Source organism: Marmota monax, unplaced genomic scaffold (assembly GCF_021218885.2).
Source record: "Marmota monax isolate L192 unplaced genomic scaffold, Marmota_monax_Labrador192_F-V1.1 WCK01_AAM20220418_F8-fsc00736, whole genome shotgun sequence".
In the NCBI taxonomy this organism is placed as follows: Eukaryota; Metazoa; Chordata; class Mammalia; order Rodentia; family Sciuridae; genus Marmota; species Marmota monax.
In genome coordinates, this window is record NW_026693927.1 from 24355 (window position 1) to 41813 (window position 17459).

At 39.1% G+C, this 17459-nt stretch overlaps 1 protein-coding gene across 1 annotated transcript in view; it reads left to right on the plus strand.

The window, feature by feature from the left end:
* Positions 1-2003: 2003 nt before the first annotated feature.
* Positions 2004-17459, plus strand: part of LOC124106007 (zinc finger protein 519-like) — a gene marked incomplete at its 3' end in the record, with an annotated part of 113932 nt that continues 98476 nt past the window's right edge. The window contains exon 1 of the mRNA XM_046463490.1: positions 2004-2032. Within this exon, the coding sequence (XP_046319446.1) occupies positions 2004-2032 (29 nt within the window). The remainder of the gene's footprint in view (positions 2033-17459) is intronic.

Consider the following 17459-nt stretch of genomic DNA (forward strand, 5'->3'; position numbering starts at 1 on the left):
AGTTACATTAAATTACCTGAAAAATTTTAAAAAGAACCATACACTACCATGTGTATCTAAAATTAAGCTTTAAAAGTTCCCAGGACTGTTGTTAATTAATGTCATTTCAATAAGCCAGAACAACGTTTTAATTTATTACCTTTTTTTCCCTGAATCTTACACACTGAGGGGAACAGATATCATATCATAATTTATTATCTTTGCCTAAGTTAATGAACTGGAATAACTAGTGAAATCTTCTCAGGCTACCCAGTTCAAAATTGAAACTCTTTAATTTTTTTTATCCTAAGGATTTAAGTTTTCTAGCATGAACTATCTGAAATCATGCTAAACAATTGCTTAAACCCAACTTTTAACTGTAAGATAGTGCAATGCTTTAGAAACCCACTCAGATACCAAATTGTTACAATTAAAAAAATCATCTTTTAGATACACATTCAGCCAAGATCATCCCTAAGAAACAATCTATAATATCAACACATTACTGCATTCATTGTCCCTTTTGTTAAGTAAACAGAGGTGGAGTAATCCTTAAAGTGCAGGTAAGGAATAAGGGAGTTCCCCAGAGCAAAATGGCTCTGGCAGCTGCTGGGAGTCTCTCAGCCCCACCTTTTACTTCCAAGATTAGTTCCTCTGGTTTGGTTTGACCCCAGGCACTAGGCATTTTTTTTTACATCTCCTAACTTTTCAGTAGTCAGCTCCCAAAAAGCTGATCCTCTGTTTGCAGTTGTTTAAAATGCTAGGCTTCCCCAAGAAAGCAGAATGGGGACTCCTTAAAAGGCCCCTTGGGGGTGTCAAAATTTGTGACTGAAAATTTGGTTCCTATCCCCCAAAGCCAATTAACACCAATTTAATAATGAGGACAGGGCTTTGAGAAAAGTCAAAGCGAGATGTCAAAGTTGTTAAATCCCCAGTAGGCATCTCCATTTGTACTCAAGCTGATTACGTGAGGGAAAGAAAACAATTGCTTTCCTAATCTCACTTAGCAAAGGGAAGTAAAGTTTACCACCCGGTTTGGGCTGCATTTCCAAGCAACCCGACTCTGGGAAAACCCGTTCGCTTCTTTGGCCCCGGGATTTGGTGATCTCTGCTGCAGGGGGGGGGCAGTCTCCCGCCAACTCCACCTCTGACCCCGCCCGCCCGCTGTGGTGGAAATACGCCCAGTGGCAGCCTGTTGCCGGCCAGGAGGAGGGGGAGGGGCGGTCCCCTGCCAACCTTACCCCCACCCCTCCTGCCCGTCCCTTGTGCCCGCTGGAGCAACCCCCCCTCTGGAGACGGGAGACAGCGAAGGGGCGGAGAGGACAGATGGGTGGAGGGGCCGGGAGGAACGGGGGCCAGAAAGATCCGCAGTGCCGCCGAGTTGAATCCTCCGGGCAGACTGCGTGGACCCCGCCCATGAAGGAAGAGATTCGCAGGGTTCCTGCCAGGTTAAAACACATGGCTGTAGATCTAGATGGCCACGTGGCCCGGCTGAAAGACAATGTCTCTGACTTTGTGGATTAGAGGGAGTTACTCAAACAGAGATGATACAAACCTGACATGGACACACAGTAAACATTTAACTTAAGTTCAGAAGCAAAGATTAAAGACAGACAGTGAACTCAACCTGAGAAAAAGAATAGCTGGCAAGACCTGACAGGTTGGCAGCAGAATCCCTTCTCACTGAATGAGGGCCCATCCATCCCTCCCCGAGTCCTCCAAGGTGTCCCTTGCAAGGACGTGGCCTGTGGCTTCAGGACACGTCTGTCCACCACTGCCAGGGGGAGCTCACACTCTTCACTGGCAGCCACTCTGCCAACCCAAACCGAAAAACCGAACCCGAACAAAAAAGCTCTGAGAGCTCACGCTCTCCACTGAGCCAAAAACAAATCCTGAACCAAAAAGCTCTGAGCCATTGCAAAGGAAAAACAAGAAGGAGAAGAAGGAGGAGAAGAAGAGAAGGAAGAAGAAGAGGCGCCTTACTTACCCCCTAAAGGAGTCCGTTGGGGTCTCCTTGTCCGGCGATGCACAGTTCCCAGCCAACACACCAAATGTAAGGGTCCGGAGAAGTGTCGGAGAAAGAGACCACCAAGGGACCATGACTCATGCAACAGCAAAAGGGGTTTATTGAGATTCCAGCATGCTGGGGCTCCATGCCCACTCAAGAAGGGAGAACAACCCGGAGCCCAGAACAGGGGTTGTTCAATGTTTAAGTACACTTTTTGGGGAGGGTGGGACTTTACATACATCACAGTCTCCTTTAACAAGTCATCATACACCGTGGGAAAGTCAAACAACAATTCTTAGACTTGATTAGTACATACATTGGTGGGAACAGGTCGGGCGGGGGTGATAGGTCAGTTCTAAAGCGGGGTACACATTCAAACTGTTTGGTTTAGGCCCTGCGATGCCTACGTGCAAGACCACACATTGCCCTTAAGTTATTAAACAACCAGGCAGTCAGGGGAAATATTTACTGGGTGGTTCCAAGCATTGTCTTAACAGCTACAGGAATTTCAGGTTTTGCATGTAGCATAGGAACTTAACAATACCTAATCCTTTACATTTTAACTCAGGCCTTGAAGCTTAGAAACTTTACAATGCCCAGTCTTTTACCCTTTAACTTTTACACTTTAACTTCGATTTATTTTACCCTTACAATTTAAATAATCTGGTACCTTTTTAATAACAATTGCTTCCCTGAATGCTGAATATGACACTAAAGAAGCATGCCCAGGCAGTGTAGAGTATAAAGTAGAAAGCTTTATTAAAGGATAGCAGAAAAGACTTGCTCCCAGAGGAAGAAGGGGACCAGGAATACATGGAAGGAGGAGGTCTTCCTTTTTTTTTTTTTTTTTTTAGCTAAGGTCTTCTTTTAGTCCTTCCACATTTCTGTCCTTTGTTTTCCTCTATCCTGCAGAGATAGAATACAGATGGGGAGGCCTAAAGGTGCGAGCAAGGTGGTCTGTAGGAGTAATCTGGGCTGTAAGAGCCTGGGGTGGTTTGATTAGCACCTTGCTGTTTTCTGGGAGCTACTTCATTAACAGTTCTTTAGGATGCATTCCAGACCTTGGGGATATTAACATTTCAATATCCCCAGGTGTTCTTCCTAGGACTCCCTTCTGGATAATGGTCTCCAATTTCTTTATCTTACACAATATTAGACCCAATTTACCTAACTACACTAACTACCTATCTTTAAATCTGACTTCACTGTTTTAACATTAATATTAACCAGTAGCTTTAATACTTTTTAAAATATATGTTTGGATTGAATCAATAACCCAAGAATCATTGAAGCAGAGAATCTAATATTATCTTCAATTGCGGTTTCAGTTATCACAGAGTATGAGTTAAAATTCTGCATTGAAGAATTTACTGTGGGTTGTGTTCTCATTCCAACCTCCCATATTTGTTCAGTCCTTAGTTTTAGAACAGTCTAACATAAGGTGCCCACAGATACAAAAGTCTCTTGGAATAATTAGAAAATATCAGTTTCTGAGTCTTGCCTTCTAGACATAAGTTTGACTATAAGTGTGTAGCCTCTAAGTGGAGTAGTTGTGAAAGACCTAGGCAACTTCTCTTTACTTGGGACCCCATTTTGTTCTGAAACTTAACCCCTGAACTTCTGCAGTAATAAAGCCAGGAAATACCACAGAAAGCTCAGCTCAAAGAGTTCTCAGAAAAGCCACAGTTTGTGATTGCCTAAGATAAGCCAAGATATCAAAGTATCTGAAATTCCAGACAGCCCCCACCTAGGTGTGGTGACCAATATTTAAACCAGAAGCCCTGCAGCTCAGCACATACCTTCCTTGTGACACCTTCATGGTTTAAACCAATCATTTTTAAGTGTGTCAACCCCTGGAGCTAAACAATAATCCTTTCCAGATTCTTTCCCACCACTTGATACACTAATCATGTTTTAGAGTTGTTTTTTGATTTTCCCCTGGTGTGATTTGCTATGATGTATGTAAAGTCCCTGCCTTTTTCAAAGAGTGTATAAAACTGCTGCAAACCCTCAGCTTGGGGGCCCTCAGCATCACCAGTTTCTGTGTGTGCAGAGGACTGAGCTAGCTCACAATAAAAGGCTCTTTGCTTCTTACATCAATCTTGGTCTCTCGTGGTCTTTTCGGGGTCCTGAACTCAGCATATCAGTTGGATGTTGTGAAGCTGGAAGAAATTTTCTGATGTTTCTTTCATCTAAAAGGAAGTTCATTATGGGGTGACAATACCAAGAATTCAACTCAGAGGCATTCAACTACTTAGTCACATCAACCGCCCTTGTTAAGCTTGAATTTGGACAGGACCCCCAAAAGACCACCAGAGACCAAGATCGATGTAAACAGCAAAGAGGTGTTTATTGCTAGCTAGCTCGGTCCTCTGCGTGCACACAGAGCAACTGGTGATGCTGAGAGGCCCGGAACCCAGGGTTTGCAGCAGTTTTATACATTCTTTTGAGAAGGCAGGGACTTCACATACATCAAAGCATCTCTTAGCAAATCATCACACACCGCTGGAAAATCAAATAACAACTCTAAAACATGATTAGCACATCCACTGGCGGGAACAAGTTGGGTAGGGGTGATTGGTCAGTACAAAACGCGTATTCATTTGAACTGATTGATTTAAGCCAAGAGGAGTGTACGTGCTGAACTACATTATTTCCCAACATGTTATCAACCACCATAAACTACTGGGAGGGTCATCTGGCATTCCAGTTATTTCCCTGTCTCATGCTGATTGGTGGCTGCTAGGGGGTCGCTATGGATCCCCACCTAGCCTGACTGAGTCAGGGACACCTGGCGCAGCATATCTCTACTGTCATTTGTAGATAAACAACTTAGCATGGTGGGAATGTGCCTAGGAGTGCTCTGTGGGTCTTTCCAAGGACAAAGGTGATGTCCCTTCCTTGGATAGGCTTTGCTCTGAGGTAGAGGTTGGTTTTTCACCCTATTTTACATTTTATTTAGAAACAGTTCATTAGTGCCTCACTATTGCTGAGGCTGCTTTGAACTCCCCATCCTCCTGCCTCAAACTTCCAAGACCCAGGGATTACAAGCATTCCCACCATGCGTAACTGAAATTTCATTTTTTTCAAAATTAAATACTGTGAATAAAGCTACAATAAAAATTTAACTGCAGTTATTTCTTTGAGAAAAGTTTCCAAATTAATTAACTTATATACCCAGAAATATTATTACTGGAGTTTATGGCATTTTTTTAAACCCAGGTTTATTAGTATTTCTTTTTTTTTTTAATTTTTTATTGTTGGCTGTTCAAAACATTACATAGTTCTTGATATATCATATTTCACAATTTGATTCAAGTGGGTTATGAGCTCCCATTTTTACCCCATATACAGATTGCAGAATCACATCAGTTACACATCCATTGATTTACATATTGCCATACTAGTGTCTGTTGTATTCTGCTGCCTTTCCTATCCTCTACTATCCCCCCTCCCATCCCCTCCCCTGACCTCCCCTCCCCTCCCCTCTTCTCTCTCTGCTCCCTCTACTGAGATTCGTTTGTCCCCCTTATATTATTTTTCCCATTCCCCTCACTTCCTCTTGTATGTACTTTTGTATAACTCTGAGGGTCTCCTTCCATTTCCATGCATTTTCCCTTCTCTCTCCCTTTCCCTCCAACCTCTCATCCCTGTTTAATGTTAATCTTCTTCTCATGCTCTTCGACCCTACTCTGTTCTTAGTTACTCTCCTTATATCAAAGAAGACATTTGGCATTTGTTTTTTAGGGATTGGATAGCTTCACTTAGCATAATCTGCTCTAATGCCATCCATTTCCCTGTAAATTCTATGATTTTGTCATTTTTTAATGCAGAGTAATACTCCATTGTGTATAAATGCCACATTTTTTTTATCCATTCATCCATTGAAGGGCATCTAGGTTGGTTCCACAGTCTAGCTATTGTGAATTGTGCTGCTATGAACATCGATGTAGCAGTGTCCCTGTAGCATGCTCTTTTCAGGTCTTTAGGGAATAGACCGAGAAGGGGAATAGCTGGGTCAAATGGTGGCTCCATTCCCAGCTTTCCAAGAAATCTCCATACTGCTTTCCAAATTGGCTGCACCAATTTGCAGTCCCACCAGCAATGTACAAGTGTACCCTTTTCCCCACATCCTCGCCAGCACTTGTTGTTGTTTGACTTCATAATGGCTGCCAATCTAACTGGAGTGAGATGGTATCTTAGGGTGGTTTTGATTTGCATTTCTCTGACTGCTAGAGATGGTGAGCATTTTTTCATGTACTTGTTGATTGATTGTATGTCCTCCTCTGAGAAGTGTCTGTTCAGGTCCTTGGCCCATTTGTTGATTGGGTTGTTTGTTCTCTTATTGTCTAATTTTTTGAGTTCTTTGTATACTCTGGATATTAGGGCTCTATCTGAAGTGTGAGGAGTAAAGATTTGTTCCCAGGATGTAGGCTCTCTATTTACCTCTCTTATTGTATCTTTTGCTGAGAAAAATCTTTTTAGTTTGAGTAAGTCCCATTTGTTGATTCTAGTTATTAACTTTTGTGCTATGGGTGTCCTATTGAGGAATTTGGAGCCCGACCCCACTGACTGTAGATCGTAGCCAACTTTTTCTTCTATCAGACGGCGTGTCTCTGATTTGATATCAAGCTCCTTGATCCATTTTGAATTAACTTTTGTGCATGGCGAGAGAAAGGGATTCAGTTTCATTTTGTTGCATATGGATTTCCAGTTTTCCCAGCACCATTTGTTGAAGATGCTATCCTTCCTCCATTGCATGCTTTTAGCCCCTTTATCAAATATAAGGTAGTTGTAGTTTTGTGGATTGGTTTCTGTGTCCTCTATTCTGTACCATTGGTCCACCCGCCTGTTTTGGTACCAGTACCATGCTGTTTTTGTTACTATTGCTCTGTAGTATAGTTTGAAGTCTGGTATCGCTATACCGCCTGATTCACACTTCCTGCTTAGCATTGTTTTTGCTATTCTGGGTCTTTTGTTTTTCCATATGAATTTCATGATTGCTTTCTCTATTTCTACAAGAAATGCCGTTGGGATTTTGATTGGCATTGCATTAAACCTATAGAGAACTTTTGGTAATATCGCCATTTTGATGATGTTAGTTCTGCCTATCCATGAACAGGGTATATTTTTCCATCTTCTAAGATCTTTTTCTATTTCTCTCTTTAGGGTTCTGTAGTTTTCATTGTATAAGTCTTTCACCTCTTTTGTTAGGTTGATTCCCAAGTATTTTATTTTTTTTGAAGATATTGTGAATGGAGTGGTTGTCCTCATTTCCATTTCAGAGGATTTGTCGCTGATATACAGGAATGCCTTTGATTTATGCGTGTTGATTTTATATCCTGCCACTTTGCTGAATTCATTTATTAGCTCTAATAGTTTCTTTGTAGACCCTTTTGGGTCTGCTAGGTATAGAATCATGTCATCTGCAAATAGTGATAATTTAAGTTCTTCTTTTCCTATTTTGATGCCTTTAATTTCTTTCGTCTGTCTAATTGCTCTGGCCAGTGTTTCGAGAACTATGTTGAACAGAAGTGGTGAGAGAGGGCATCCCTGTCTTGTTCCAGATTTTAGAGGGAATGCCTTCAATTTTTCTCCATTCAGAATGATGCTAGCCTGAGGCTTAGCATAGATTGCTTTTACAATATTGAGGTATGTTCCTGTTATCCCTAGTTTTTCCAGAGTTTTGAACATAAAGGGATGCTGTACTTTGTCAAATGCTTTTTCTGCATCTATCGAGATGATCATATGATTCTTATTTTTAAGTCTATTGATGTGGTGAATAACATTTATTGATTTCCGTATATTGAACCATCCTTGCATCCCAGGGATGAATCCTACTTGATCATGGTGCACAATTTTTTTGATAATTTTTTGTATCCGAGTGGCCAGAATTTTATTGAGGATTTTTGCATCTAGGTTCATTAGAGATATTGGTCTGTAGTTTTCTTTCTTTGAAGTGTCTTTGTCTGGTTTAGGTATAAGGGTGATGTTGGCCTCGTAGAATGAATTTGGAAGTTCTCCCTCTTTTTCTATTTCCCGAAGTAGCTTGAAAAGTATTGGTATTAGTTCCTCTTTAAAGGTTCTGTAAAACTCTGCTGTATACCCATCCGGTCCTGGGCTTTTCTTAGTTGGTACTCTTTTGATGGTTTCTTTTATTTCCTCAATTGATATTGGTCTGTTTAGGTTGTCTATATTCTCCTGACTCAATCTGGGCAGATCATATGACTTAAGAAATTTATCTATGCCTTCACTATCTTCTAATTTATTGGAGTATAAGGATTCAAAATAATGTTTGATTATCATCTGTATTTCTGAAGTGTCTGTTGTGATATTGCCTCTTTCATCCCGTATGTTTGTAATTTGAGTTCTCTCTATTCTTCTCTTCGATAGCATGGCTAAGGGTCTGTCGATTTTGTTTATTTTTTCAAAGAACCAACTTTTAGTTTTGTCAATTTTTTCAATTGTTTCTTTTGTTTCGATTTCATTAATTTCAGCTCTGATTTTAATTATTTCTTGCCTTCTACTTCTTTTGCTGTTGTTTTGCTCTTCTTTTTCTAGGATTTTGAGATGAAGTATGAGATCATTTATTTGTTGGTTTTTTCTTTTTTTAAGGAATGAACTCCAAGCAATGAATTTTCCTCTTAGAACTGCTTTCAATGTGTCCCATAGATTCCGATATGTTGTGTCTGTGTTTTCATTAATCTCTAAGAATTTTTTAATTTCTTCCTTGATGTCTTCTATAACCCATTGATCATTCAGTAACCTATTGTTCATTCTCCAAGTGATGTATTCTTTTCCCTTCCTTCTTTTATCATTGATTTTCAGTTCCATTCCATTATGATCAGATAGGATGCATGGTATTATCTCTACTCCTTTATATTGTCTAAGAGTTGCCCTGTGACATAATATATGATCTATTTTTGAGAAGAATCCATGTGCTGCTGAGAAAAAAGTGTAACTGCTTGATTTTGGGTGGTATATTCTATATATGTCAATTAAGTCTAGGTTATTAATTGTGTTATTGAGTTCTATAGTTTCCTTATTCAACTTTTGTTTGGAAGATCTGTCCAGTGGTGATAGAGGTGTGTTGAGGTCTCCCATGATTATTGTATGGTGGACTATTAGACTCTTGAACTTGAGAAGAGTTTGTTTGATGAACATAGCTGCACCATTGTTTGGGGCATATATATTTATAATTGTTATGTCTTGTTGGTGTATGGTTCCCTTGAGCAGTATGTAGTGTCCCTCTTTATCCCTTTTGATTGACTTGGCTTGAAATCTATTTTATTTGATATGAGTATGGATACTCCTGCTTGTTTCCGAAGTCCATATGAGTGATATGATTTTTCCCAACCTTTCACCTTCAGCCTATGTATGTCTTTTCCTATCAAATGCATCTCCTGTAGGCAGCATATTGTTCGGTCTTGTTTTGTCATCCATTCTACTAGCCTGTGTCTCTTGATTGGTGAGTTTAAGCCATTAACATTTAGGGTTATTATTGAGATATAGGTTGTTCTTCCAGCCATATTTGTTTATTTATGTTACTAAACATGGTTTGTTTTCCTCTTTGATTATTTGCCCCCCTTTAGTGTCCTACCTCCCACTGTTGGTTTTCATTGTTATTTTCCATTTCCTCTTCCTGTAATATTTTGCCAAGGATGTTTTGAACAGATGGTTTTCTAGCTGCAAATTCTTTTAACTTTTGTTTATCGTGGAAGGTTTTAATTTCATCTTCCATCCTGAAGCTTAATTTTGCTGGAAACACAATTCTTGGTCGGAACCCATTTTCTTTCAGTGTTTGAAATATGTTATTCCAGGATCTTCCAGCTTTCAGAGTCTGTGTTGAAAGATCAGCTGTTATCCTGATTGGCTTACCCCTAAATGTAATCTGCTTCCTTTCTCTTGTAGCTTTTAAAATTCTCTCCTTATTCTGTATCTTGGGCATCTTCATTATAATGTGTCTAGGTGTGGGTCTCTTATGATTTTGCACATTCCGCGTCCTGTAGGCTTCTAGGATTTGGGGTTCTGTCTCATTATTCAAGTCTGGGAAGTTTTCTCGTATTATTTCATTGAATAGATTGCTCATTCCTTTGGTTTGAAACTCTGTCCCTTCCTGTATCCCAATGACTCTTAAATTTGGTCTCTTGATGTTATCCCATATTTCTTGGATGTTCTGCTCATGGTTTCTTAACAGTCTTGCTGAGCTGTCTATGTTCTTTTCGATTTGAAATACTTTATCTTCATTGTCTGATGTTCTGTCTTCTAAGTGTTCTACTCTGCTGGTAGTATTCTCAATTGAGTTTTTAAGTTGACTTATTGCTTCCTGCATTTCTAGGATTTCTGTTTGTTTGTTTTTTATAACCTCTATTTCCCTGTATAGTTGATCTTTTGCTTCTTGGATTTGTTTATGTAATTCATTGTTGAAGTGATCTTTCATTGTCTGATTTTGCTGTCTGATGTCTTCCTTGAGACTCCAGATCATCTCAAGCATGTATATCCTGAATTCTTTATCTGACATTCCATCTGCTGCAGATATTACCTCTTCTAAAGTTGAGTTGACCTGCAATGACTGTGGTCCTTTCTTTCCTTGTCTCTTCATACTGTTCGCCTTCCTTTCTACTTGGTGAAACTGTTGTGCTATTGAATTTTCCCCCTATATATTTATATTGGTCTTGTATAGTTGCAAAGTCTCCCTCGCAGGCGCGGGCGGCGTCTCTGTCCCTCTGCGGGCCGCTAGGCTTGTTCTGTCGGTGGTCACAGTTCTGTCCACTTTGCAGGCGCAGGCAGCGGCACTGCCCCTCTTCAGGCCTCTGGGGCTGTACTTCCAGTGGTTCACAGGTCCGCCTACCTTGCAGGCGCGGGGGGGGGTGGCTCTACCCTTCCTCAGGCCACTGGGCCTGTTCTGTCTCTCGGTTGCAGGTCTGGCCTGTTCTGATGGTGGTCACAATTCCCTCTACCTTGCCGGTGCAGGGGGAGGGGGCGGCTCTGCCTCTCAGCAGGCCGCTGCTCCTCTTCTGCCGGTGGGTCGCAGGCCCGCCTACCTTGCAGGAGTGATTGGAAGCTCTGTCCCGCCTCGGGCCACTGGGCCTTTTCTGTCCGTGGTCACAGTTCCACCTACCTGGCACGCGCGGGGGGTGGGGGCTGGCTCTGCCCCTCAGCAAGCCGCTGGGCCTGCTCTGTGCGTGGTCACAGTTCCCTCTACCTTGCCGGTGCAGGGGGGGGTGGCTCTGCCTCTCAGCAGGTCGCTGCTCCTCTTCTGCCGGTGGGTCGCAGGCCCGCCTACCTTGCAGGAGTGATTGGAAGCTCTGTCCCACCGCGGGCCACTGGGCCTTTTCTGTCGGTGGTCGCCTGGCAGGCGCGGGGGGTGGGGGGTGGCTCTGCCCCTCACCAGGCTGCTGGGCCTTTTTTAGTATTTCTTATTATTTTAATTTATTTATGTACTCGAGATTAACCCATGGGCACTTTGTCACTGTGCTATAGCCCAACCTGTTCCCCTTTTTTGAGTCAGTGTCTCACTCATTTGCTTAGGACGTTACAAAGTTGCTGAGACTGGTCTTCAACTTAAGATCATCTTTTCTTATGCTCCTGAGTCACTGGGAGAACGGGCATGTGCATCCTTGCTCTGCTACACAAAATTATTATTAGTGGAATATATGTCATTTTTATCTTAAGCTTTTGAAGAACCTTTACACTTTTTTCAAAAATATATTTATTAATTTTATATTTCACCAATATTTTTGCATGTATATGTATTCTGGCATCCCTGTAATCTTTCAGATATTTCTGTAATCTTTCAGATATTTCTTTGCTTTTGTTTGGTTTGGTACTGGGAACTAAACTACATCCCCAGTCCTTTTTATGTTTTATTTTGAGACAGGTTTTACCAAGTTGTTTAGAGGTTTGCTAAGATTCAGAGACTGTCTTTCAAATGACAGTTCTCAACCTTTGGGATTACATGCTTCTGCCACTGCACCTGTCTCACAGGTTTTTCCTAAAGCCATTCTAAGAGCCCTGAAGAGGGTGTAGCAAACCTATTGGACTCATGCATTACATCTCCCAGTCAATTTATGTGAAGTAGCTATTGTAAGAGTGTTCTGCAAAGATTTGTTTGAATAAACAGGGATTTCTTGTTTCTAACCACTGTTCTAAACCACTATTGGGTATCATAGTCCATGAAGGTGCTAGAAAAACAATGTACACTCATTGGTTTTCAATCTATAGATTAGCATAAGCTCAGTCACCTTTCCAGAGCTTGGAACTTCAGTACATAGTAACTTAAACATAATATGTTCAAGTTGAGAAACTCAGTGTACAAGCAAACTCTTTTTATGAGTAATTAATAGTTCTGGCTTTATTACTGGGGTGAGCATGTTTGGGGCTGAGCTCATGAATTGCTAAACTCACTCAGGGATCCAGTTTTTTATTGTATTTCTCCCTATTACATCCACAATACAAACTCGGGAGAATCTTTTCTGACAGCAACAGCAATTGGGAAAATACATTGGCAAACGTCTTTTTGAGATAATCTCACAGCTCTGATATTTGGCTATTTCTCCTGCCTTGAATTCAGCTCATAAAACATTTGCAGAGGCTTTTATGGCTCCTAGAAATCACCATATTTTCTGTGGCTTAGACACTTGTATATCACTTCTCCTACACATCTGTTTTTCTGTGAGTGATGCTGGCAATAGAGATTTGTTCCCAAATGCAGTGCTTTGCTCAAGAAAAGACTAATATTTAGTGTACCCCAGCTTTTCATTCTGATGGAAGGTATATATTTTCTAAATTGTCAAATGTACTTAAGTCTCTCTACTCATTTATAACTTTGGTAAAGAGACACTCAGAACATGAGTAGCTTTTTATTAACTGTATTCATAGATGGAGGCAGAACCCAGAATTTTAATATTCTGCTTTATTTTCAACATCATCCCCCCTTAACATAAGCCTTTTATTGTGTTTCTAAGTTTGGAATGGAATACCTTGCACATTCTGCATACACACTCTACTAGTGAACTGTGCTACTAGTCCAAACTTTCAACATCAGATTGGATAATTTCCCCATTCATGTCTAATATTATTTTTTAAATGAATGGTTTTCTATAGGCCTTTCTATTGCTCTTAACAATGCCAAAAACAACAGATGTATGTATTCACATTTGGCTAATTTATGATTCATTGTTTGTATTATTGCACATAATTTCATAATACACATTAATGTAACATAACAATAGTAACTTTTTGGTCTTCAAATTGGAAGTTTTGAGCTAATTTACATATTTTTTTCCTAGATAAATTTCAGAAAAACAATTTAAATATACAAAAATTTTAATGGGGTATATTATTCATTAAACTGAGATAAATAGTTTTCTTTTTAATTATGAGTTTTATTTACACACATGGTGGGCATAATGGAGCATTTTATGTCCTCTTTAAATTTTTTGTTTTCTATTTAAGTTGCACATTTTGTTTTTAAAAGCTTCTATACATGTGCTGTGTTACATAGATATCACTTGTATGCAATACTTATGTAATATTTTGTTCTGTCAATTAAACTGGATATAATGATGTTGTAGAAACAGAAAAGGCAAGGCACCGAAGATAGCAGTAAACAATTTTATTTGGCTGCAGCCAGGTTCAAAGGGCACAGCTTTTGCTGTAATGAAGCTATTCCCTAAACCCTGAATTCAGGTAGTTTCAGAGTTTTATACCCAGCATGTAAAGGGAGGGGCTCAGAAGTTCACAGTCTACAGAAGTTCACATAAAAGCATTTTTTTTTCTTTCACTGTTCTGGACAAGTTAACCCTTCAAGGACAGCACCCGAGAAGAAGAGAGCTTCTTCTCCCATTTCTTCCCTCCTCTTCCAGCTATTAATTACCATGGAGCCCAATTGGTAACTTCTCTTATCTTAGAAATGTAGACATCTTTGTGAAGCCCCAGCTCAAGGCTAGAGGCCTTGCTTACACATTTTTACAAACTACTCTACTGGATACATGTTTGTGAGAGACTAATAAAGGGGTGCCCAGCACCTGGAGTGCTGATTTTTCCTGGCCAGTGGTCAAGTAAAACAGGAAAACATGCAAATTAGAAGTTTATCTACATTGCACTCTTTTGTTGAAACTCTTGCTGATAGTCCTAAAATCAGCCAAGGTGAAAATTTCTGGAGAAGCCCAGTTAAGACTTTTCTGTGGAGAAAAGGGGTGCAACTTCAATAAAACTAAAAGTGTTTTTCATCAAAAAAAAAAAAAAACATTTTTTTCAAACTATAGTATTTATTTATTTTGAATGTACCTCCTCTTTGCACCTATTTTTCTGGTTTCAATTGCTTGGGCTAACATATCTGAAACCTTATGCTATCAAGTAACTATATATTATCAAGGTTCAGAAGCACAGAAATTTCTATAGGCTATGCTACTGGCTAAGGAATATCTTATATATTAAAATATTAGCAATTTACATTTCTTCTCTAATTCAAGATAATTTTTTGTCCTAATCAATACTGTGTAATGTTTTTTGTATCTGATTTTAGTTTGTATTTTTATAATTTGTTAAGATGTTGAGAGGTTTTAATTTTTGAACATTTTTACTACCAAAAGTGTCATTTCCGTTTTTATTAAACATGCTTAATTTTATGTGAGATAATTAGTTTCCCACTTTGTCATTTCTCTTTATACTTTTTTTGTAGTTGTTGCTGTTGTTTTGAAAGACCTAAGCAATATCATTCTACTTGGGACCTCATTTTGCTCTGAAATTTAACCTCTGACCTACTGCAGTCCTAAAGTTAGGAAAATACCACAGAAAAGCTCTGTGGAAACAGTTCTCAGAAAAGCCACAGATGGTGATGACCTAAGATAGGCCAAGATATCGAAATATCTGAAATTCCAGATGGGCCCCACCTAGGTGTGGTGACCAATATCTAAACTAGAAGCCCGGCAGCTTGGCATGTACCCCCATTGTGACATCCTCACGGTTTAAACCAATCAATTTTAAGTGCATCAACCCCTTGAACTAACCAATAATTCTTTCCAGATTCTTTCCCGCCACTTGATATGCTAATCATGTTTTAAGGTTGTTATTTGATTTTCCCGTGGTGTGTGATGATTTGCTAAGAGAAGCTATGATGTATGTGGGGGTCGCTTCCTTCTCCAAAAAATGTATAAAACTGCTGCAAACCCTGGTCTCGGTGCCTCTCAGTATCACCAGTTGCTGTGTGTGCATGGAGGACCGAGCAAGGTCACAATAAACACCTCTTTGCTGCTTATATCGATCTTGGTCTCTGGTGGTCTTATGGGGGTCCCGAATTTGAGCATAACAGTTGTTGTTGTTTTGTTTTTTTTTCATTTTGTATTTAAATATTTTATAATTTAGTGGTGGCTGGACAAAATATCCTTATTTTTTTTATTTATTGATATGGGGTGCTGAGGATGGAACCAAGGGCCTCAAATGTGCTAGGTGAGTGACCTACCACTAATCCATCAACCCAGCCCAAATTTGTACTGTTTAATGAACAAAATTTTTGTTTTAATGTTGCCCAAATTATAAGTTTTTAACATATTTGTTTAACTTTTTGAAAATAAATAACTGCTCTGTTTTGTGGTTCTTGAGATTTAAACCAAAGCTGCTATTACACTCATCAACATCCCCAGTCTTGTTTTTTTAATCTTACATAGAGATAGGTTGTCAGCAAGTGGCCCAGGCTGAACTTGAAATTTTAATCCTCCTGCCTTAGTCTCCCAAATAGATGGCATTAGAGGCATGCACTATGGCATATTCAATATAAATTCCTTTTATTCATGCTGGGGTTTGAATACAGGAGCACCTGACAAATGAGTATTTTTTTTTTTTATATGTTATTTAGTGACAGGGTCTCACTGAGATTCATAGTGACTCATTTTGGTGAGGGTTGCATTGAAATCCCAATCCTCTTGCCTGAGTCTTCAGAATTTTGGGAATTAAGGGATGTGCCACTCCATCTAGCACAAATTCCTTGTTATAGTTTTGACAGGTATGCATTAGGTATTGAAACTAGGGGTGGTATACCCTTAAGCTACAGCCATATATACAGGCCATTTATTATTTTATTTTTATACAGAAACTTTCTCATGCTTGTCATAGACTTGCTAAGTTGTTGAGGCTTTCTTTGAACTTTTGGTTCTTCAGCCTCTACCTCACAAGTCGTTGGGATTATAAGTGTCGTACCATTCACAGCTATATTTTATTTTATATTGAAGTATATATTACTTCTGAAAATGATGTTTTTTTTTCTGGTATTAAGAAAGCATATAATATACTTTCCCTTAAAAATCCCTTCATCCCAATGGTTTTTCTTTGAAAATAATGTCACATATATATTTCTGCAAAGCCCTGCAAAATTTCTCTAAATTTCAACTGTTTTTTTTTCTTTTTTTCTCAATAAAAGTTCTGTGTTACTTACACAAGTATATTTATTCATATTATTATAAGGTATATACTTTTTTCTGTAAATTTATAGTATACAAAAATGTGTTGTAAAATCATCTGTTGTTCAGTGATGTACTTCAAGTAAAAATAATATGTAGCCTAAACATTCACTAATACAATAATCTAGATGTCAGTATTCACTATGACATTATAAAAAATTTAGAGTGCATTTCTTGCAATGCTTACCCATCATTTAATGAGGCATATTTTGCATAGGTACATGCATATTACCATTATATATAATTAATATTTTATTGCTATATCTCAATTTAATCATATGTCTTTCAAACTAATTTGTCATTTGGAAGCACCCACACATGACACACTGTGCATATGTACCTTTTGTGTGTTTTGAAAATTTTTGTTTTGCTTAGTATGTTCTGTCCTTTACTCTCCTTTTTATGAATTGTGTTTTCAAAATTATTGGTTTTCATGAATTTTAGACCTTTTATTTTATCTAAAGAAGTCTGTAGATTTTCTTTTTATCCTCAGTGTTAGATACATACCATTATATATAGCTTTAATGTTGTGTAATCAACCCCTAATATTTTGCATATTTTACCCCAATTCTGAGCACTCTGGACAATTAATGTCGAATGGAGGGGATCTTAAAATTATTCATGCACAAGGCAGGAAATGGATGGAGCAAGATGTAAGACTGGTGGATGCTGTGTTTGCAGGTGGCATTTATTTTTGCTGGGGGTTTGGCTCAGCTGGGGGTTTGGCTCAGCTATAGAGTGCTCACCTAGCATGTTAAAGGCCCTGGGTTCAATCCTCAGTGCTACATAAAAATAAATAAATAAAATAAATGTATGTGTTCAACTACAACTGAAAAATAAATATTTCAAAAAATTGTGAAATGTATGGGGGTAGGGAGGAAAAGAGCAATAAAAAATAAAGAAAAAACTTGAGCAGTAGAAGGGTTCATATGCATCAAGTCTACAATGGCTGCATGAGGGTAGAGGGGTAGTCTTCTTGGAAGCAATAATAAAATTTTGGGAGAATGAAAAAG